Raw genomic sequence first — 22,650 nt, 5'->3', positions numbered from 1 at the left:
AATCGAGGTACCCCTGGGCAGTGGGCCAGCAGGGGCTAGCCAAGGATGGAAGCATTCCTAAAAATGGGGCAAGGGGGAGCTCAGCCAACCCACAGTCATTCTTTCCCAACCATTCTTCTAGCGGAGCTGCTTCAAATATTTGAAGGGAGGAGGGGACATGACTTCAGTGGTGCCCACCTTTGCTAGGCTTGATCGTTCTCCTTGTCCTGTCACTTGATAGGGATCTGGGCAGCTGGCCTGATTCTGCACACAGATCTGCTGCCATCACATGCAGTTTAGCCCTAAAAGAAGGGTGGTTTGGTCCTCCGCCCGACTGTGGGCTTCTCTCAAGGTTGGGTAGTGGCCAACTACTTGATGCTGACTGCTTTGAAAACATCTATGGGAAGCCAGTGCTTTGAAATGGGGAGGATAATGTCAGCCTCGTTAGATGTGTACACTTGGGGCCAGCATAACACTTCTCGACTTTCCAATTCTTTCCCCCCACTCTTCTTTTTTGTAAACAGAATCAGCCAAATAGGAAGTAAAATTCAGCAGGTCTCTGTCTGACATTAAAAATACAGCTAAAAAGCTACTTTTCCCTCATTGTGGCATGCTATGAAATTAACTTTTATGGCAATATGCTGGTTCAGAGACCGCCAAGCTGTTTGGGCCCAGGGGCTCATTTGGAAATTGGATAAAATTACATGAGCAACACACAGAGACACACAGACACAGACACACACACAGCAACAAAGCACATACTACAACTGTGTTGGGTACCAAAAACTGTTGCTTTCAAGCCTCTTTCATCAAGCAGAGGGGGGACATTCCCCAATGGGCGCCAGGGAATGTCTCTGCGGGTGCCTTGGACCTAGTCAAGGGGGAGCAAGGAAGGGCAGCTGCCCCCACTAAATCAATAAAAATACATAGCTAACTGAGGTTTTGCACCCCTAATAAAAGGGCTGCCCCCCCATCCTGGCTACGCCCATGGGGGCACCTGTGTGCCCGCAAGCACATTAACAACCCTTGTACTAGGTATTGCTCGTCGTTGTGTAATGTACTTAGTTCGCTTCTGTTAGAGTCCTAGGCAATGCTGTACAGCTGTTTTTTGAGTTATCACTTAATTACCATTACAAGGTTTCCAGAAAGATCAGAACCTGGGGGGAAGAGAATGTGACAAATGAATTAGGAAGGTAAACACTGGCCATCTGTTGAACAGCTCTTAGAAGAAGAAGAAATTCTACTTCTACAACCAAACCTGTAAATAAGAATCCAGAGATTTTGGTGAGAAATGTGCTGTCGTGGGGATATTTTCCTCCCTCTATCAACAGAAAAATAGGATGCCTTGATTTTATGCCCAGCCTTTCCTGTCTTCAAGTGCTAGTTAAAACATTAGATTACAAGAAAGGAATATTAAAGAGTCATTTAGGGGTGGTTGGTTTTTTCTTGTCAGTGCTAAATTACTGTGGAGTAACACAAGCTAAGGAGGTGGTAAGTGGGCTTGTATGTTTGGCTTTTCTAGTTCCAGTTGGCTGGCACTCTAGGAGCAGATATTCTTGGAATATGCCATCTGGCAAACTGGCAAACACCCTGACCACGATTAAGCGACCGGTTTGGCTTGCAAAGTTCCACTCAAGGATTAACGCCTTCTATCTTCGCAGCATGCCTGCAGCCTCCAGGGCATAGTAAGCAGCATTTCTGGCAAGAGATGAATATGAACCGCTATTCATCCTGCAGCCTATCCTAGAGATCTTTAGCTGAGAGAACTGGAAAATGAAAGGCAATTCCTAATTTTTACTGTGTGTTTGTGTGAACAGGTGTCCCATTGGACACAAAAGTGGCTCGATATTTTGGATACGGTGGAGCAAATGCCTTCTTTTCTTTTGGCCTCTTATTGTCAGTTTATACCGGTAGATAAATCCGCAGTTTTAAGTCCTCTTATCTGTAAGCAGCTGGCAATTTGAATGAAGATTTTATTCCAGCCAAAACAATGATAAAATTTGCTTTCAGCCCCTCTCTCCATTTCCCTGAAAAGTTGCACCAAGTCTTTTCACTGACAGGAAAGGGGGTTTCTCCCCCTAGTGCTAATTTCTGCATGGGTGTGTGTGTGTGTGTGGAATAGACAAATTGCACACACATTGTGACTAGGGAGGGAAGTGTTAAACCTCCCCTCCCCATCTGCTATGATCTTGATAGAAATTGTGCCTGACATTTAATTTACCAATCACAGTGCATGTGATTTAATCACATTGTTAACATGTAGTGTAGTTAGGCCCTTAGGAAGGCTTTCCCCCTTACATTGATCTTAAACAACCATCTGGCCAAGTTTTGTGATTTTAGTGCAAAGCAGAAAATTCCACAAATAGTGGCAAAAGTCTCTCAAGGCAGTCCGGAGCACTGTGGGTAGCGTAATCTGGGCTGGCCTTTTTGTGGGATTTGGTGCACAGCCACATGATAGGAAGGGACTGGCTGTGAGATGTTGTGTTGAAGTCTCCAGTATGGATGGGCAAATGTCAATGTTGGTTTCTCTCAATTTCTATTATTTCTAATCTCAATTTCAATTTGCCACTTTCAACACCAGTTTTGCATTTCTCTTCCCCTCCCCAAGACCCCATGAAAATTGTTCAGTAGTTTAGTGCACTTTTCTCCTACCTATACATATTTTTGCAAGCAAATTCCTCTAAAGCAGTGCATTTTTGTAGATTCAGCTGGGCCAGATTCAACTAAGTTGTGCAAGTGGAAGCCAGCACAATAAGCCGTATTCATGCAATGGGACTCCCTGCTTCTCCTCTCCCCACATACCCCTGTGCCCTCCCCAAATCGGCTTAAAAGGATTAGGACACACACACCACACACACACACACACACACACACACACACACCCACCCTCCAGAACAGCATGAGGAGAGAGGAGAGGAGAAATTGTTTCATGGGGCAAGCAGAAATGATCTCCTTTGTGTGGTGTTGAATTCCACCCTTTAGTTGTTTGGAGAACTCAATCGCAAAATTTAGACAAGTGTGAATTTTGAAGGATATCTGTGTTTTCAGTTGGCATATTAGTTCATGAAGTACCAATTAGCTAGGTTTAGATTAAAATGTGAATAGAACTGAATTGATTCCCCCCACCCCTAGTTTCTAGGAATTGAATTAATATATTTCTGGGACTACTTGTGTAGAAGAGAAGAACATTCCTGAGTTTATTTTGATTTTCTTTTTACCTCAATATATGTATTTTTTATTTTAAATATTCCTTTTCCTTTCAACAGCTGGACCTAAGGGCAAATGGCTGTCATCCAGATTAAAAGCTAATTTGATTTATTGTTGTTGCTGGGTTGCGTGTAGATAAGGATTTCAGATCTTTGCAGGATCCAGCCTTTTGTTTAAGTTGGCTAAGTTGCAATGTTTACAGGAACCCAGCATTTGTTCCATGAGAACTGCAGTTCCCCTTGCTTGGTGTATTCCGCAAGAGTTTAGCTTGAATCTTCTGGCTCTCCCAGAGCAATGCCTTGAGGGTGAAATTCTTAGTGGAATAAGGTTGGACTAAAGATTTGAAAAAGTAGGTTGTTTTCTCAACATGAAAGGGACATAAATCTGGGACCTCTTCAGATGTTCTTGGGATTTAGGTTGCAATCCATACCCAACTGAATTTGAAATGACTCCTCGGGAGACAAAGTTCCATAGTTGTGCTGGTATTTCTATAGGCCTATCTGCCTCCAATGAAACTTATTCATGAAGGAAAACGTGAAAAAGTCAGGTTAATTATTAGTTCACTCCGTTCTTTTTCTGCTTCTGTGTTTCCACTGTCAGCTGTATTGATCGGGTCTGCATAGAATATCGAGGCTCTGTATTTTTCCCAAAAGGAGGAGGTTGTGTTGTGATCTCTTGACACAGCTAACAGAACTTTGCTTTGGTTATAACACCTGGGTAGCAAAACATACCTCCTTCTCTTTGAACAAAAACTTCCTATATTGTGGCCTGATGGTGTGACAGTGGTGCAAAGGAATCACCAAGCAAAACCTCCCGGTTGAGTAAACACTTTCCCCGCCCTCACCCCTGAAGCCCCTTCATAATAATAATGCTCTGTTATGGTGTAGCATCATTCCAGGAGTGTTTTAGATGCAAGAAAGAAAAGGGTACCCAGTCATCCATCACTGAAAAGAGGCAATATGCTTCTGAATACCAGTTGTTGCGAATCGCAGGTGAACAGAGTGCTCTTGTGTTCAGGATATTCTTATGTTCCTTATGAGTTGTGCTGTAACAACAACAGCAACAACTTTTTTCCCAAGAGCAGCAAGGTTGTCAATAACAAGAGGCATCTCCCCCACCCCTGAAATAGTGGTACCTCGGGTTAAGAACTTAATTCGTTCTGGAGGTCTGTTCTTAAGCTGAGGTACCACTTTAGCTAATGGGGCCTCCCGCTGCTGCTGTGCGATTTCTGTTCTCATCCTGAGGTAAAGTTCTTAACCTGAGTTACTACTTCTGGGTTAGCAGAGTCTGTAACCTGAAGCGTCTGTAACCTGAGGTACCACTGTATCCTCCTCCACCCTTGCCTTCATAGTGAGATAGCAAATGACGGGGGCGGGGGGCAATGACAGCATTTTATCCCAGCCCTGTTGCAGCCTCTTCACTCAGTGTTCTGGCGGTTCTGCAAAGCGTGCTCAAAGTGATCTGCTTCCATATTTCATGCTGCCACAGAAGAGTCACAAACTGCATTTTTTCCAGTGCAGTAAAACATTGCTTTGCAATGTTCTCCTTTTGATGGGAACAAAATATGGTGCCTCTTTCAGTCCCTATCCTGCTCCAGCTTGTTCTGTACAAGGGAACATTTTGCGCTGTGATTCGTTGTTGTTGGGTGTGCTTGGCTTCTTTTCAGCCTTTTCAGTGTAAAATAAGCAAAGCTTGTGTGTTAGCAACAGGAAAACAGTGGGGACCTCAACCCAGGGGATGAACAAGTGCATTAGAAACCAGTTGAGTTGATGTTCAAAGCAGACAGAATGTACTTTTCACATGAATGAATCACATATGCAAAGAAGAATAAAAATCCTATGAATACTGCCATTCTTCCACAGCTGGGCACCTTCCAGCTGTTTTGAACTACAACTCCCATCAGCCCCAGCCAGCACACCTGTAACATAGGAATCTATACTGACTATGGTTGAGGGGAGTTGTAGTCTAGAAAAGCTGGAGGGCGCCAGGTTGAGGAAGCCTGCTTATACAGATACATCCTGTCTGACTTATACAAGTCTCTGTTGCAAGTCTCCTGATATTCCATCCAATGGAATGGGGCTCATTCACTTTAGGTTACATGTATGAGGATTCCTTCCTTTCCTGCTCTCCGATGTTAATGGAGAAGTGACATTAGCAGTCAATATAATGCATACAAGGAGCACAAAGGAAACGTTTCTTCTCCACAAACCTAGAAAGAAGAAACCTGGAAGTCTGGCAGGAAAGACAATCCATGTGCAGCACAGATCTCTGTGCATCACTCTTGCACCATATTGCTTCCTTTCCCATCTAGATTTTCCTGCCTTCAGTTGGGCTTCTTCCGTTCAGCTGCTTGATTTATTTCCTCTTCCCTTCCCAACACTCCATTCCCAGCTGCATCCTTACACAGAACTGTTTTCCCCATGAAAGTGTAGAATTGAAGCGTGAACCTGCCTGTGTGAGAGAGAGGGAGAGGGAGAGGGAGAGGGAGAGGGAGAGGGAGAGGGAGAGGGAGAGGGAGAGAGAGAAAGAGAAAGAGAAAGAGAAAGAGAAAGAGAAAGAGAAAGAGAGGGAGCATCTCTCTTGCATGCAAAAGGTCCCAGGTTCAGCCCTTGGCATCTCCAGGTGGAACTGGAAATATCCTCTGTCTGAAGTCCTGGAGCTGCCAGTCGGTGTAGACAATTCGCAGTGCAAACTAGATGGGCTTTGGTCTCCTTTTGAACGAGAATCATTAAAAAATCTTGGGCTGCCCTGAAGACCAACATATTTATTTTGGAATAAACTTTTGAGGACTACAGTTCACTTCATCCATGTTATTTTGAGTTGCAGGTGAGGGGCAGTGTAGACAGCAAGGAAAAGGGTAATAATAATAATAATAATAATATATCCCACCCATCTGGCTGGGTTTTCCCAGCCACTCTAGGTGGCTTACAACAGATATAAAAACACAACAAAACATCAAACATTAAAAAACAAAATATCCTATACAAGCAACAAACAAACCAATAGATCAATAGAAATCAATAGTAACAACAATAATAAACAGTTTACAGTTACCCAAATTTAAATAACCACCAACTCCAACTAAACATTTAACAACACCAACCCGACAAAAATGAAATAGAAGAACTGAAATTAGAACCATTTAAAACATTTTAAAATGTTTTAGTCAGTTGCCACAAACCAAGAGTTGCTCCAGCAATGTCCCAGGAGCCCCTTTTGGCTGTTCAGGGTGAGTCTGCCCTCCCCCAGGCCTGGTGGAAATGGGCCTTGCAGAGAGCACCAAGACAGTGACAATGACAAAATTAACAGTGGGAATTCACAAAACTGTGAGGGGTGACCCAGACACCCTGGCAACACTTCCACTTTTGCCACGCCTAGAAAGCATGGGTCTCAGCGGTTTCCCTCTTAACCAACACTTTCTAGGCATGGTCCGAGTTTTCTGCTTGCCCCAATCCTTTCCAAAAGAAAACCCACTCTTTAGCAATAGTTTGGGACAAATGGCAATCTGGGGAAAACTTGAATTGCCATTTGCTCCAACTGATCACTAGAGACTGCTTTTCTCCAGAGGGAAATGGCAGGATAAGAGGAAGCATGGACAAACTCTTACAAAAACCCATTGCCCCAATTCAACCCACAAATGATTGCACTGAATCTCTTTTGCATTGCAGGTGGATGAAAGTTACTGGAGGCTTATTACCACTTTGTGGTATTTGTATTTTTTTGCCAGTAAAGAAACTGAGCATAAATGTCCACAGCTTTACCATTGAGAATCTCTGGATACCCCCCCAAATCTTCAAGGAATTCAGCTTTGATCTCTGAACTTTGGTGTGCCTCAATTTGAATGCTGGACTCTATACACACATTTACATATGAGGAAAGGAGAGGAGTTGGGAGCAGAAAGACATACCCTCTGGTCACTGTGGAAGCCAACTCATGTTCTTAATAAAAGCAGGGTACTGAGGAATGCTTTGCCAAGACTATTTACAGGTCCCAGGTATGCTTCAGGCAACCTGCCTTGATAGAAAGTGAGAATGAAGAATCATTGCCCAGTGAGTGCATTCAGACCAATTCCATATTTTTGCTGTAACTTGAATGTTAGTTTAAGACACCAAAGGTGTCATGGACTTTGAAGACACTCGAACTCAGAACGCATGGGAGAAACATGCTAAGAGGAAGGCATGCTTGGCAAATCCACACTGTGATCAACTCCCACCCAGGAACCAATGTCCCCACTGTGGAAGGAGGTGTGGATCCAGAATTGGCCTCCACAGTCACTTACAGAATCATTGTTAAAACCGTGTTTATGGAAGACAATCTTACTCGGCTATGAAGTAAGTCAGCGAAGAAGTCATCTATGCCAGCGAAGAAGTCATCTATGCATTTTACCATTGGCCAATCTCTGCATACAATTAATATACTCTGCACTCTTCCATATCTGTTCTGCATATGAGTGTAATGCAAAAATTCACAGCCAGTCTGTGATTTAATGCAACCTTCGCCCAAGGAATGTTATTTGCAATTTGCACAGCTTTCTTGGTAATCACCCTGTCTTTGTAAAGTAATTAACAATATCTCCTTAGCACCCCAGCTTCCGTCTGTCCTGCTGGGACAAATATATTTACAGCTTTGTGGATTCCCTCCCTGCAGAGAGATGTCATCTCTCATTTATTCACCATGTTTACCATGGTCCTGAAAGGCTTTATGGCAGGAGGCAATAAAGATCTCATTTCAAATTTCTAGTGTCACTTTTAGTGGGCAGAAACAGCAATACTGTAGCTAGTAATTTTATGGACAGACAGGCTTCTGATTCTTTGTGTCTTGTGCTCTCAAAAACTACAAAAATTCAGCAAAATCACAGTTTGAAATTCCTACTTCTGAAATACTTGGTTCTCACTCTGACTACTGTTCTCTATTCTCATATAACTTTATTTTCCTTATTTACTAACACAAAATCTCAGAAAGGAACATGGACTTACCTTGTTGGGAATGTGCTCCAGGCCTCTGATTATTTTGGCTGTCTGTATCTTTTGCAGCACCGCAATATTCTTTTCAACCAGACCTGTACAGTGTTCCACTGCAACGCAGATTTATATGAGTGTTATGATATGCCCATAAAATGAATGCATGCAGTCTGAATAACTGAATTTCCTATCCTTGAAGTTCTACTCTATAGAGTTTAATCAATTAAAGAGATACTTGGGTTCTTTAAGGAGTACTTGGCCATGTGTTTCCTAATCTGGATATCTCTATTCCTAATGCTCTGCTAGCAGCAGACTCACTGAATTCAAAGAGGTTTATACTACCAGGACATAGGTAGTGATGTGTCCCATGGTGTGATGTGAGAGCACATGAGGCCTCACCTTGCTGAAGCTAAGCAAGTCTGTGTCTGCTATTTTATGAAATCACTTACACACTCATTCACTCTACCCACAAAACAATACTAGTCGGTTCCTGGATGGCTGACCTCCTGGGATTCACATGCGAGGGGACCACCATGGAAGAAAGGCAGAATATAAATATAGGAATGACTTATCATGGTTCTGTAGAGGTTTAGTGTTCCATCCATGCAATCTAGGCAAAGTGTAGGACACATTGAGCACATTGAACTCAATGGAACTGAAGTGTGCAGGTATATTTAGTTTCTTGGCTATGTTTTTATCCCACCTTCTGACAGTGAATGTCTCTCAAAGACCCACCTAAACTCTTTCCAGCCTGAATCAAGTTCATGCTCAACATTGGTGAGTGAGGCTCCTTAATTGTGTGGAACAGTAGGTTATACTTTTCTTGAAAATCACATCTGCCACTGAGAATTGATTTTTCCCCCTTTTCTTCTTCTTCTTTTTTCACCTGTTTTTATAAACGGAGCCCTTTTATGTCTCTCTTTTGGAGGGAGAGGCCAGCAGGAAGGCATCAAAATAACCAGCGATGGGGAGGGGGTTTGTCTGTGACCTGCTGAGATTTTCTGTACTTGTAACAAGGAGTCTGGCTGCATGAGGTCAGTGAACAGAAGGACCAGAGTAGCCATACCACAGCCTGTTGCAATCATGACCTTTATTTCAATAGAAACTGGTAGCGAGAGGAAGGATGAACGATCTGAAGGGCAAGTCAGTGTCACAGTTGCAGTTCGGTCCCAGATGATGGCTCTGCTTATAGATAGGCAGCTTTGCAATAGGTTTCCATTGTCAGTTGCAGAGCTTTTCAAGAGCTTGCCTTTTGTGTACGGGCCAAAAGATATGTAGGGTGGCAGTTTGAGAATGCAAGGAGAGTGCTGTGATAATTATAGGCATGGAACAGCTGCTCAAAACAGTCCCACAGGCAAACATTTGAGCTTGCGTCATAATCCCTTGTGCACAACCCTCCTCCCTGTCTGTTACGCTTCTGTTTTCTGCTATTTGGCTTTAGCCTGTCTTCCGTGTGCAAATGTGCAATTAGTTCACAGTGCATGTTCTAATATGAACTCACACTGTTTCTGAGAACTTGTTCTCCAAGTCACCTTTTGAGCATCTTGACATTTCCAAAGCGTTCTGACCTCCTCTGTTGGTCTTTGAGAAACCATCAACACGGGGACAGAGGCATCAGCTTCTTCAGACGATGCAACTTCAGGCAATGTCCTCTGAACATCGAGGGGACCTTGCTCCCTCAAAATGAAAATATTGGGGGGGCCAAAACTGCCCCAGCCCCTAGGAGTCAGAGTCTATATATGGGAAGCTTCCAGACAACCTGTTTATTGAGCATTTGTTCTGTGCACAGAGAGGTTATAGGATGTTGTGTCAAGCAACTGTTTCCCCTCATTTTCTAGTTCATTCCCCATCGCTTGCCTTGTCTCCAGAAGTCTGGTGTGGGGGCAGGGATTGGGTTTTGTCACACAAGAGTGCTAGATGAATTGGAGCTGTGAAACCTGAATTTGCCAGTAGGCAATGGCGAACAGAATCCCCACCCCAAAATAGTGACAGTCTGCAGGCCCCCATGTGAGTAAGAGGAGACATGACAGGAGTGTAATAAAATATACATGGCATGGAGAAAGCGGGCATAGAGAAGTTTTTCTCCAGAAGACGAAAGTCATGGACATGCGATGGTGCTGAATGGTGGAGGGTTTGGGCCAAAAATTAGGAAGTACTTCACAAAGGTGCATTGTTGAACTACAGAGTTTGCTCTCACAAAAGGCAATGAGGCCACCAATTGGCTCTAAAAGCAGATTACACAAATTCATGGAGGTGAAGGCTAGCAGTGGCTGCTAACCCTGGTGCATAGGAGCCAACTCCTAGGGGCTGAGGGGGCTTCGTTCCCCCAATAAAATATTAGAAGGGGCTGGGTCCCTCCAAAGTTGATGGGCATTGCCATTCAAATGGTGTGCGTGCACTGTGTCATGTAGCTGATTATGCAGGGTGGGGCTTCCCTGCCCCCCCAATATTTTATTCAAATTCACACCCCTGTCCTGATGGCTATGTTGTACCTCCACTCTCAAAGACAGCATGCTTCTGAATACCCATCTGAACCAAAGTCATTTTGTTGCATGGCTTTGTTGTTGTAAGTCAGTCTGAGCTGCTTCTGCAAGAGAGAGACAGAAGTGATTAAGAGAAAGAAAGAAAGAAAGAAAGAAAGAAAGAAAGAAAGAAAGAAAGAAAGAAAGAGAAAGTTCTAGTGGGGCTAAATTTATCGGATTTAGCAACCTTTGCCTCTCCATTTTTCTGTAAAGAAGCCCAACAAACTACCAGTTATTTCAGGGGATCATATACCAACTTTCTGCACAAGCAACATATTCTAGGCTATTGCAGTCACATAAATAGCACCGTTCATATTTATTGTGGGCCAATTCCATCACTCAATGAGATTTTCCATGCACTGACTGTCCCTAGGACTCTCTTTGAACTAAGAACAGTTGGTATTCTGCAAAACTGCCCGGCTTCCCAGAGTTGATTTCTTCCAAAATGGCAGCATTTGAAACATTGCACAGTCTTTACTGTAGCAATACCATATCTGAAGAAATGACTCAATGTCGCTGAAAATACATTAATACAATGTGGCATATTTTCATTTATTTTATCTTTGCTGTAGATTGCTTTAACTATCCAAAAGACGGACCAGCATCTCCAAAGAAGTTCAAGAACGTCCCTGAGCCTGACTTCAGAGGCAGGTGCTCCTCTGTGTCCTCTGAGTGGGCCTTGGTAAGAGTTATCCCAGAGGAAGAGATGACGGAAAACAACCTTCTGGCTGTCCGGGTTATGGTGACCAGTGATGGAAGCAGGTATTTTGGGAAGCTTGGATTTGGGAACTGAAACCAGCCTATTTCCCAGCAGGAAGGAGAAAACATGGTTTAGGAAAACCCAGGCATTGTAAAGTCTGTTTGTTAAAATAAACACAGGAGGTGGTATGGGGGAAGGAAGGATGATGCACCAGGAACATTATTTTTTACAGCTGCCTTGAACCTCTTGTGGGCATGTGATTAACTTGCAGGAAATATTTACATCCTACACAAAGTTCTGAGTCAGTGCTTTGGGGAGAGGGATTTAATTGAATCAAGACTGGTTCTGCCTCTTATAAAAATTACAGTATTTGAGGACTATTAGAGTTTTCAGGGAAGCAGCATATTCTAGGCCATGATTTTCATCGCCTAAATATGAAGAGGTCCTGCCCTGTTTTGCACTTTAATTACTTTCGCTCAAAGGTAGCCAAAGTGGACTAAAACTCACATCATCCATCGTCATTGGCCTTGCTGGCTGGGACTGATGGGACACAGAGTCCAACAACATCTGGAGGGGAGCACACTAGGTCCATTTATGGCAGCTCTCCTGGTTTGAAGAACCATCCAAAACCCAAAGATAGCAAAGTTTTATGAAAAAAGGAATTGGACGTTGGTTAAAATGCAGAAAATATGACTAGGAGCAAAAAAAATGGGGGAAATAAGATTTTTTTTAGGAGAGGGACACTTAATAAATAGCCCCTGAGAACAAGCAAAACTTGTGTACACAGTTTTCATAAATAATAATAATAATAATAATAATAATACTTTATTTATACCCTGCCCATCTGGCTGGGTTTCTCCAGCCACTCTGGGCGGCTCCCAACAGAATTAAAAGCACAATAAAACGGCAAACATGAAAAAGTTCTATACAAATAGAGAATGCTAGTGGTACAGCGATTAAGAGTATGCCTTTGCTTCTATTCCAAATTCTTGCATTCTGTATTCATTTCTAAAATGAAATAAATGCATGTTTGTTTCTTCATAATTCTTTTCGGGGGGTGACCTCTTTGAGTACCTCTTTGGTGGTACACCCTTTGTAACTCTCTCAGACCTGCGTTTGAGGTTCTGATCCTCTGTGCTCACTGGTTCAACTTCTGGACTCTGTTGAGAACCAGTAGCTATCAGTGGTTCTTCCTTCATCTGTGAAGGTCTATCCATTGTGTGAGCTTTTCTCTCAATGACTGTTACAACTGAACTCTCTGAGCTATCACTGTGATCGTCAGTACCACTGTAATCTGTGACATCAGAAAAATCATCATCATCATCTGAATCGTTTCCTGTGGGAAATGTCTGTACTATCCGCTCTTGCTTTGGAGCACTCTCTAGGAACTTTGTGAGAATCACCTGACCAGACTCAGACAAAATTACTCTGTAGAGACCCTTTTCATAACCCACAAAAATGCCTCTGGCATTCTTTACTCCACCTGGAGCTTCTGTTCTCACATGAGACCCGAAAACCTTAAAGTAGGCAACAGAAGGTTTTCTATTGAACAGCTTCTCAAAAGGAGAACATCCCAACTCTGTTGAGACTTTTCTCAACCACACATGAAGATAGGACGCTAGCGATTCGGCCCAATATTCATGTGGCAAATGTGAACTCAGCAATTGCGCATTCATCCCCTTTTGCAATTCTTTGTTCACTCTCACACAGACCCCCCCTGTTCCACGCTTCTTGCGAAACTGCCACTTTGTGGTCTATCCCTTTTCCATCCAGGAACTTCTGAAACTTCTGTAACAGAAAAACTTGTTTGTCATCTGTGAAAAGACAATCAGTGTTAGCATCATGCATACTTTTAACCTTGTCACAAAACTCCTGAAACTTTTCTAAAGTTTCTTGCGGTTTCTCCATCATATAAACCCAAGAATAATTAGTGAAACAATCCACACACAAAAGGTAATACTTTGCACTGCCTCTAGATGGTTCTAGAGGACCAATCACATCAGCATACACCCGCTGAAATGCTCTGTCGACCTTCTTCGTCACCTTCCTGGTGCTCACACTGGTCACACCTGCAAGAGAGATTTCGTTAGAAACAGAAGAATTACATTTCATGTAATCACTTTGATCAAAAGTCAACAAATACAGTCCATCTTTCTCTTTGGCAGTAAGAAACAGTTCTCCATCTTTGTAGATCTTGCAGCTTTTAGCATCATAGGACAGTTTCCGTCCTTTCTTTGCAATCTGCGACACACTCAGCAGATTAAATCTCAGTCCTGGAACCAGGTAAACATCATTTATAGTCAAGTTCAGACTCTCAAGATACACAGTCCCAATTCCGGTCGCTTCCAACTCCTGACCGTTGGGCTGTTTCACAGTGAAGCTTTGCTTCCTCAACATCGAAAATAGTCCTCTGTGCGGGCTCATATGGACGGTCGTGCCCGTGTCGATTATGAACGAGTTCCCAACATCTGGCGTGGTTCCTTTCGCCATCATAGCCTTTGCAGGTTTCACCTGGCACTTGGTACGGCTTTTGCCTGACGCCTCAGGCTTCGTAGAGCTGCTCTTTGCTCCTCTTGACTGGCGCGGCTTCTTACAGTTTCGCTGTAGATGCCCAGTCTGTCCACAATTGTAGCATCGGACAGCACTCAATGCCACTCCATGCTTCCCAGTAGCATCATCAGTGGGGAGATTTGAACTCTGTTCTTCCCTCCCCCTGTCAGCAACACCCATTGCACCTTGTTCAGGAACACCAACAGTTCCAACAGCCACCGTTCCTGCACTCTCCCCTCTGGGGTCAAAGCTCTCCTCAGCTTTCGTTGAGCTCTTAGGAACTTGGCCAGCATCATCTTGGCTCACCCCTCCTGGGGTAGTTATCCATCCAGACCCTGATGAATAACTGTCTCTGGTCAGGGGAGATGAGTTAGGCAAGTCTCCCCCCTTCTTGGCATCCATTTTGAATCCAAGCCTCTCTCACTTTCAAACAAGCTGTAAAATCCAACAGTTGTTTTTTTCTTTCTCAGGCAGGCAAAACTGCAAGTTGTTTACGCTCTTTGCACCTGGCGGCTAAACTCAGGCTGCTATTGAAAAGTCCCTTCCAAGGGCACGTAAACTTTGTAGCCAAAACATTCTGTGGCTTTGTTTCGCTTTCCCAGGCTCACAGTCCAGCCCCTCTGCCAGTAACTTTCCAACTTTCCGTTACCTAGCAACAATGCATTTCAATAGGACTTCTTATCTAAACCACAAGAATTTGTGGAATGCAGGCCTCTTCTCCCGGAGCTGTATTTTTCCAAAACGCAGCTCTGTGAACCAGTGAATTAATCAGACTGCGTTCACACTTTTAGCCCGAAATGCAGCAGCATACCTTGAGCTCCGTTGCTTGGAAAACACCTCTTCTTTCCACCAGCTGTCTGTGGAGCCTCTGGCATCTTTCAGACGCTTCTCTTCCTCCTTGGAGCAGAGGAGGACAATCCACCAGCCTCTCATGCAGATGTCCGATGAATCGCAACCATCCGAAGGCTGCCATATGTCAGTATCATCAGCCCACAGGCAGAGGTACCTGGCCTCCCCCGAGGCAATTGAGCGAGATACTGTTGTTTACCGTCCGTCTGCGATCCCGGCAGGCTAGGTAAACAAACCCGGCGATCCTCCTCAAACGTGAGCAGGACACACCTTCTGCTTCTCTCTGCTTCTCTCCCTCCCTGCATTCTCCCCAGGGAGGGGAAATGAGACAGACAGGAGTCCTTTCTACATGTTTTATTCCTGTCATTCAACAGTACATAGAAATGTGACTGTTCCCTTCAGACTCCATCAGAAGAGTCTCACACTCCTCCCCTGTACTTCCAGCACAGGTCATATGACACACTGAGCTAACATCCGGTGCTCAGTACAGAGAATAGGCTCCACCTTTTCCCTAACAGCACAACTGCACTGTTTTGCATTCCAGCCATCTGGAGCTCGCTTTTGCCTTGGTGCTTTTTCCTGACAGAAAATATAGAAGCAAATGGGAGGAACAGTTATTGGAACTGGTGAGGCATTGCATTGCTTTGTAAATTGACCATTCTGTAGGCAGGGGGATCTTGGAGTGCTCTGAAAGTGTCAAGACATGAGAACTGTCAAACTTGAAGCATAGAAACATTGACATAAAAACTTTGCAAAAGCTTCCAGAGGCACTGCAAAACAAGGGAACATTTTGTAGGGAGGAGGGGAATCTCAGAGTGCTCTGAAGGTGCCGTGACATGAAAACTGTCCAGCTTGTTGAAGTGGAGAGCAACTGGGAAACTTAGACGATGTAAGGATAGGAGAGAGATTCAATTCAGTTTGCATTTAAAGCTGAACCTACCTGAGGTCAGGGTGGGTGTCGGGAACAGGTAACTCACAAGGTGTCCCTGAAGTTAACACTTTACTCAAAGAAGCAGCTCAGGACTAGTGAGCACAGCAACTCTTCCCAGTAAGTCTTGCCCCATAGAGGCAGTTGGGAGACTGATGGTCCCCACCTTCCCATGACACCAGTTTGGACTTTCTGAAACAACAGTGAATTAAAACACAGACATCCTTCAAAATTCACATTTCTCCAGCCAAGTAATGTGTACAAAAATGCATGTATTTGAGTAAAGGGGAGGGATGCATATACTAATTAAAACAGCATAGAAAATAACGTAGAAAACACATTAAGGGAAAATGACTTGCAAAAATGTGTGTATTAGGCAAAATTGCACACAAAAGCGTGTAAATTAGGAGAAGTTCACACTAAAACACTGATCAATTTTCTTGAGTTCTTTTAACACCCCCCCCCAAAAAAAAATATTGGGGGGAAGAGAAGCTGAGAGAAACTGAGGCTGACAGATCCATGCATCTCTAAGAGAATGTATCCTGTGGCATAAGAAAAGCCCACCAGTTCCGATGAAGAAACTCATGGGTTCCCGTCAAGCTTAGTAAAAATATCTATGGTGTGAAACAGATTTCTGTATTAAATTCAGATTGCCTCAAATTTCTGGAAAGTGCTAAAAGTAATTGAAGAAGCTAGTGCCTTTGCAATCAGTGTTAAGCTACTGTGAATATTTAAGTTGCAACTGTTCAGCACTTTCCAGTGACCCATGCTTAGGGCAGCTGTGAAATATTTGACGGGCAGTTTTATTCCACTTGTTGGCCATATGCTATTATCGTGACAGGTCTTTCTCTTTTTTGCTTCTTAGCTCAGATCTAGAGCCTGATTTTGATGGGGACGCATCTGTCTCTGAAAGTGATGAAGGGCTGTTCCCATTGCCTGAGCCAAGGACCAGTGCTCCATCCCTACGAAAGCCTCTGTTGCGGAACACAAGCTTGGGGAAGAAGGAAGAAGGCCGTGAAAAGTCCAAGGCTGCAAATGGCAAGTTCTGTAACAACTCAATCCATTCACACCATCAAAAACTGTTGTTGTCCAGAGAGTGATTGGATTTAACTGTGCAACTTGTGAATGTTGGGATTCCAAATTTCCCAAAGCTTTTTAGCTTTCAAGAGCTTGGCCTTAGCTTGCCCACACCTATGGTAGCCAGGAGGGGAAGAGGCTGGAGCTCCAGCACCTTTAATAGTTAGATCTGCTGAAGTTAGAGTAAGTTAGATCTTCTGAAATGCCTAGCTCCAGAAGTGTTAACAGTTCATGAGCTCTGTCATCTTTGGTAACTGACCACTCTAACCAGATTCCACTGTGACACAGCCAATGGCGGCCAGAGGGACTGTTACTCTAAAGCACTGCTGGGGAACCCTTGGCCCTCCAGGTACTTCTGAACTACAGCTCCCGCCAGTCCCAGCCAATATGGCCAAAGGTCAAGTATAATGGGAATTGTAGTCCAGTAACATCTTGGTGATCATAGGATGCCCACCAATACTCAAGAGCAGAGGTAGGAAACCTGTGGCCCTTCAAATGTTGATGAACTGCAACTCACATCATCACAGGCCGTTGGCTGTGCTTGCTGGTGCCGATGGGAGGTGTAGTTCAGCAACATCTGGAGGGCAAATGGTTCCCCACACCTGCTCTAGAGAGTGGGGAGGGGATTGTAGAATTAAAAAGAAAAAGATCGCAGAAGACATCCAAACAACTGAACGCAACACCGCAAAAATGCATAGGCCTGAATTTGCATGGTTGCAAGGTAAGTGTCATTAAACACAATAATACTGATAGAATCCTGAATAGGTTTCATTCTTTTATTTTTCCATTCTTTTATTTTTATCCTTGTTTCATTTCAAAAGACCAAGGTTTTTCATCGTGACCTGTAACCGCTCTGCAACCACAGGCTTCTCCAGTTGCCTTTGATGTGAAATTGTTCAGAGAAATATCAAGTGGAGGTTAATTCGGTTTTTTGCTCTGACAGCACATTGCAAACATAAATTTGAAGAACAATAACTTGATAAAAAAGGCAATATTTTAATCCAAGCACCCCAGGCAAAGAGCCTTGTATGAATTAAATTGCTGTTTGAATAACGATTATCTTTGGAAATGCAACAGGGAACTGAAGAGGTGTCCAGCTGAAGAGGACCATGTGTAATAACAGCAAAAGCCTTTCTCTTCCCCTTGCTTTGTTTTGGCCAAATAAAGCTCAACTTTCTTTCTCAAGATCAATCTATGTTACAAATGTTCCCCTTAGCTTGCTGTTATCTTACCTCCAAACTCTTCGTTGTCATTGACAGGGTCACATGGTACATCATGTATTTTCTCCCTTTTTTGCTCCTTAGTTGCCTTTTATATCTCTGTCCCCCCCCCCCCGCGGCTCTGTTGCATATGCTTTCTTACTTGCATTGTTTGCTTGCCTGCGCAGTGCAACTAGCTTTTTCCTGAAGCATATTGGAAGAGTTCTGTTTATTGTGCTCTGCATATTCCCATGGGAATGGTCATGGTGATAAATAACTTCTGCAGAGAAAGACAAATGTTACATTTTCTCCCTCAGTTATATATATATATATATATATATATATATATATATATATATATATTTGTGAAAGCCCACATGAAAGAGAAACAATAAGAGCCATAGAATCTGCAGTGCACAAAACAAGCTCTTGTGACGCAGGATTCTGTGAAAGTTAATCATTTAAAAGTTGAACAGCAATTCCAAGGAGTCGAGAAGTGGCACTTCCTGAGGAAACACTGGTTGGTGAACGTTGCCCTCTAGTGGTTAATAGGCACTTTCATATTGATCTGCATGCCTGTTTGGTCTTTCAAGTTGCTGACTGTAAACCTATGCATGCAAAACAGAAATCTTAACTGTATACTCTGCTGGCAGGGATGAGGAGCAGAAGCTGTGCCTCTCTAGATGGTGCTGGACTCCAGCTTCCATCAGCATCACCCAGCATCACCCAATGGTCAGGGGATGGTGGGAGCTAGTAGTCTAAACAATATCCAGAGGCAAGAAGGTTTCCTGCCTCTGCTCTACTGCTTAAAATGAAGGCCTTTTCAGAGGACACTAAAGATGCAACCAGTGCTGTTTTTCTGGGGAAAGGTGTGCCAGAACTCACTCTTGCTCTCTTAGAATGGGAATGGTGCCCACCTGAGAGGTGCCAGAACTGAGTTCCGGCTGAAAAAAAAACCTCTGGATGCAACCCTATACAGTGGTACCTTTGTTCTCAAACTTAATCTGTTCTGGGAGTCCGTTCGACTCCTGAAACCATTCGAAAACCAAGGCGTGGCTTCCGATTGGCTGCAGGAGCTTCCTGCACCCAAGTGGAAGCTGCGCCGGATGTTCAGCTTCCGAAAAACGTTCGCAAACTGGAACACTTACTTCTGGGTTTGCGGCATTCAGGAGCCGATTTGTTCAGCAACTAAGCCATTCGGGAACCAAGGTTCCACTGTATAAATTTATTCAGAAGTAAATCCTACTACATCCTGGAAGACTTACTCCCAGTGTGTATACAGGATTGCAACTGAAAAGTGCTTTAACCCTGCTGGTTTTTTGCATGTATATAAGTTACTAATGGGAAATGTCTGATCTAGATAGTGCAGATCTAGAGACTGTTTGGTGTTTGATTTGGAATTGCCAATGTGTTACAGTAGCTCAGGGCGGGGGGTGGGGGGGATATACTATTCTTGGAACCATGGAATTTCACTTCCAGGGCAGGGAATGGAAGCACAAAAGGACATACAGTTGCTTGACCCCTTAGTAAAACCACTATTCATTCAATATATTGTTTTAAATCTTTTTCAAATGGACCATTTTAAAGTGTCCTTTTCCATCTCTTTAGCTCTTCAACGAGCCCACAGTCTTCGAGAACCTTCTGCATCGAAAAAGTACCAAAACTGGAAGAAGAAAATTCAGTCAAGTAAGATTTAGAATGGGTGTTAACTGCTTTCCTTTCCACTGGTTCCCTGCTCCAAATCCCTTTCCTCATGAGGTTTTCCCCTGTTGGGGTTTCAAATGAATGATAGTCACATGACTGGTTCTCCCTTCTGGCCCATCCTGCATCTGCAAAACATACATATGTTAGAAGTTGGAGTCCAACAGCATCAGTGGAGGAGCGTCTGCCTTGCTTGCAGAAGGCTATCCATGGCCCCTAATCCTGATGCCTACGTTCTGCTTCCACTAGCTTCTGAATGCCAGGTGCTGGAGGGGAGAGTGTTGCTGCGTTTGGGTCCTGCTTTGGGGCTTCCCGGAGGCATCTGGTTGGTGTCTGTGACAACCGCATCCTGTGCTAGATGGGCCTACCGGCCTGATCCTGCAAGACTCTTCTTATACTCTTACAACAGAAGGTCCCAGATTCAATCCCTGATATCTCCAAGTCAGGTTGGGAAGGTCTCCAGTCTGAAACCCCAGAAAGCTACTGCCCTAGATGAGCCAATGATCTGATTTGGTGTAATACAGATTCCTGTGTTCTTGTGATACTGCTCAGGTATCTCTTGCCTGTGGTCTGTCTTCTACTATGTACATGTGGACCTCTCAGCATCCGGGGACACACTTGCATCTCTGAGCAAGTTGCTGTCACAGTGGCATGCCCAGTTGGTTGGCACAGCTACATACAATCTCTGAAGCTGTTATTCGGCTTCTGCAATGCATTCTGCGTGGGGCTACCTTTGAAGGTGACCCGGAAACTACAACTAATCCAGAATGTGGCAGCTAGACTGGTGACTGGGACTGGCCGCCGGGACCATGTAACACCGGTCCTGAGAGATCTGCTCCCAATACATTTGCGAGCACAATTCAAAGTATTGGTGCTGACCTTTAAAGCCCTAAATGGCCTTGGCCCAGTATACCTGAAGAAGCGTCTCCACCCCCATTGTTCAGCCAGACACTGAGGTCCAGCTCCGAGGGCCTTCTGGCAGTTCCCTCACTGCAAGAAGTGAGGTTACAGGGAACCAGGCAGAGGGCCTTCTCGGTAGGAGTGCCCGCCCTATGGAATGCCCTCCCATCAGATGTCAAGGAAATAAACAACTATCTGACTTTTAAAAGACATCTGAAGGCAGCCCTGTTTAGGGAAGTTTTTAATGTGTGATGTTTTATTGTGTTTTTAATATTCTGTTGGGAGCTGCCCAGAGTGGCTGGGGTATAAATAATTTATTATTATTATTATTATTATTATTAGGCACAGTAATTGTGAAAACTTGCCAGAGCCCACTTCCTATAATAATGCTGTTGTTAATACTACTACTACTACTACTACTAATAATAATAATAATAATAGCAGAATTAAGAGTAATAATCCTGACTGCAGCTTCCACAATTAGTTTCTATTTTCTTCTCTTTTTCTGTAGTTTCTTCCTCTTCTACTGAAGTTTGTAAGACCAGTTTTTGTATAGCTGTGCCTTAGCCTACTGGTTAAAAACCAACAAGAGGCAAAACTTTAACAATCCTTTAAGGGTAGGTGGGGGGCAAGCCTACTGCCAGCTCCTTTTGCAGCTTGCTCATTTACACATTTGTTTAAAGCTTTGCCTATCTATGTGTGTAAACCTCCCATGTGGGTCTGGTGATGAATCTCCAGAGGGAGCTAACAGCCCACCAGAAGGAGATGAGTGAATTTTAAGAAAATAGCAAAACCCATCCACTGACAGAAACCAGCTCCTGCCCCAACCACAGTATTTTGATTCACCACCTCCACCCGCCATTGTCTGAAAAGCTGTGGTTTTAATATCTTTGTTAAATTCAGTGTGTCTAGAAACCAGAATCTTCAACACCGACTTGTCACCCAGGCCAGTGTGTGCGTGCGTAAGTTCAGTTCACTTTTTTTTCCCCCTTAAGTGAGCGCATTTCATGATGTCAATGTAAAAATAAGGGGAGCTGTAATCTCTTCCAGAATCAGGTTGGAAGTGCAGTCACATAATATTCAAATAAGCTTTTAAACTGGATCAGTCAATCAAACAAACGAACAGGAACAGTTTTTCTGTTGGCTTGCGGTGAAGCCGAGTTCCTAAGGTTCAGGTGTGTGTGTCATCTGAATTCATTTGCACCTGTTCATGCAAAATTCATCTTTCTCTGCACTAAACAATTCCGTGGCTTCCCCACCTCCACAAGCAGCCATTTGCAAAGGCTAATCTGATGCAGGTGTGCTTCAGTGCTTTTGTCTGGGTTTCCTGCTTTTGGCACTAATTTGGGTGCCATGATCTAATGAACTAATGAAGGGAGAGGAGGGGTGTAGCTGAAGAAAATCACATGTTGCTGCTAGAATAGCAAGGTGGTGCAAGTGTTGAAGTTTGGCATATCTATTGCAGCAGATTGCAGAAATAGTCTGTTAAGACTGCTGGTTGAAAGAATAAAGAAACTTAAGGTTGGCTACACCTAATAAGCAAATCCATTCAGAGTATATACAAGCTTATACAGGAACAGATGGGGCTCATTAACCTGCAAGGTAGCCCATCTAAGAGAAGGAAACCCCTAATCCAGTGATGGCCAAACTTGGCCCTCCAGACTACAACTCCCATCATCCCTAGCTAACAGGACCAGCGGTCAGGGATGATGGGAATTGTAGTCCTAAAATGGCTGGAGGGCCAAGTTTGGCCATCACTGCCCTAATCCTAAACCTCCACTGCCTTGCAATTATGCTCCTTCATGAGAAAGGCTTCAGGAATAAACCCTGAGGAACAATCTGTATCCATTGCCTTCTCTTTGGGAGAAGCAAAGGCTAAGGAGTAAACTCTACACAAATTGAGAGTGGAGTCCCTAAGACGGTCGGATGGCATCTTGTATGTCTCCTTCCTGCAACTCCTGCAGCCAAGCTGGTGCCAAACATGTTGCTCTGCTTTCCTTTGGACCACATCAGTGAGGCTGATACTGTTGTCTGCCCAAGACCTCCACACACTGCCCAGGCTTGTGCTCAAGGGAGG

At 43.9% G+C, this 22,650-nt stretch overlaps 1 protein-coding gene and 1 long non-coding RNA gene across 8 annotated transcripts in view; one reads left to right on the top strand and one right to left on the bottom strand.

Moving 5' to 3' along the window:
• Positions 1 to 22,650, top strand: part of MICAL2 (microtubule associated monooxygenase, calponin and LIM domain containing 2) — a 145,767-nt gene that overhangs the window by 96,828 nt on the left and 26,289 nt on the right. For all 7 annotated transcript variants that reach the window (XM_081011801.1, XM_081011803.1, XM_081011802.1 and 4 more), the window contains 3 exons: positions 11,242 to 11,431; positions 16,562 to 16,734; positions 19,581 to 19,658. In XM_081011801.1, the coding sequence (XP_080867927.1) occupies positions 11,242 to 11,431; positions 16,562 to 16,734; positions 19,581 to 19,658 (441 nt within the window). The remainder of the gene's footprint in view (positions 1 to 11,241; positions 11,432 to 16,561; positions 16,735 to 19,580; positions 19,659 to 22,650) is intronic.
• On the bottom strand, positions 6,910 to 15,863 carry LOC308480742. The gene is made up of 3 exons (XR_013988265.1): positions 15,709 to 15,863; positions 8,163 to 10,734; positions 6,910 to 7,200 (listed from the first exon to the last, which is right to left on the bottom strand). It is a non-coding gene; the product is annotated as an uncharacterized lncRNA (long non-coding RNA).

Source organism: Podarcis pityusensis (genome assembly GCF_964106645.2).
Source record: "Podarcis pityusensis genome assembly, chromosome: 1".
In the NCBI taxonomy this organism is placed as follows: domain Eukaryota; kingdom Metazoa; phylum Chordata; class Lepidosauria; order Squamata; family Lacertidae; genus Podarcis; species Podarcis pityusensis.
Note: the sequence above shows the minus strand (reverse complement) of the source record. Positions and strands in the feature narration are given on the sequence as shown.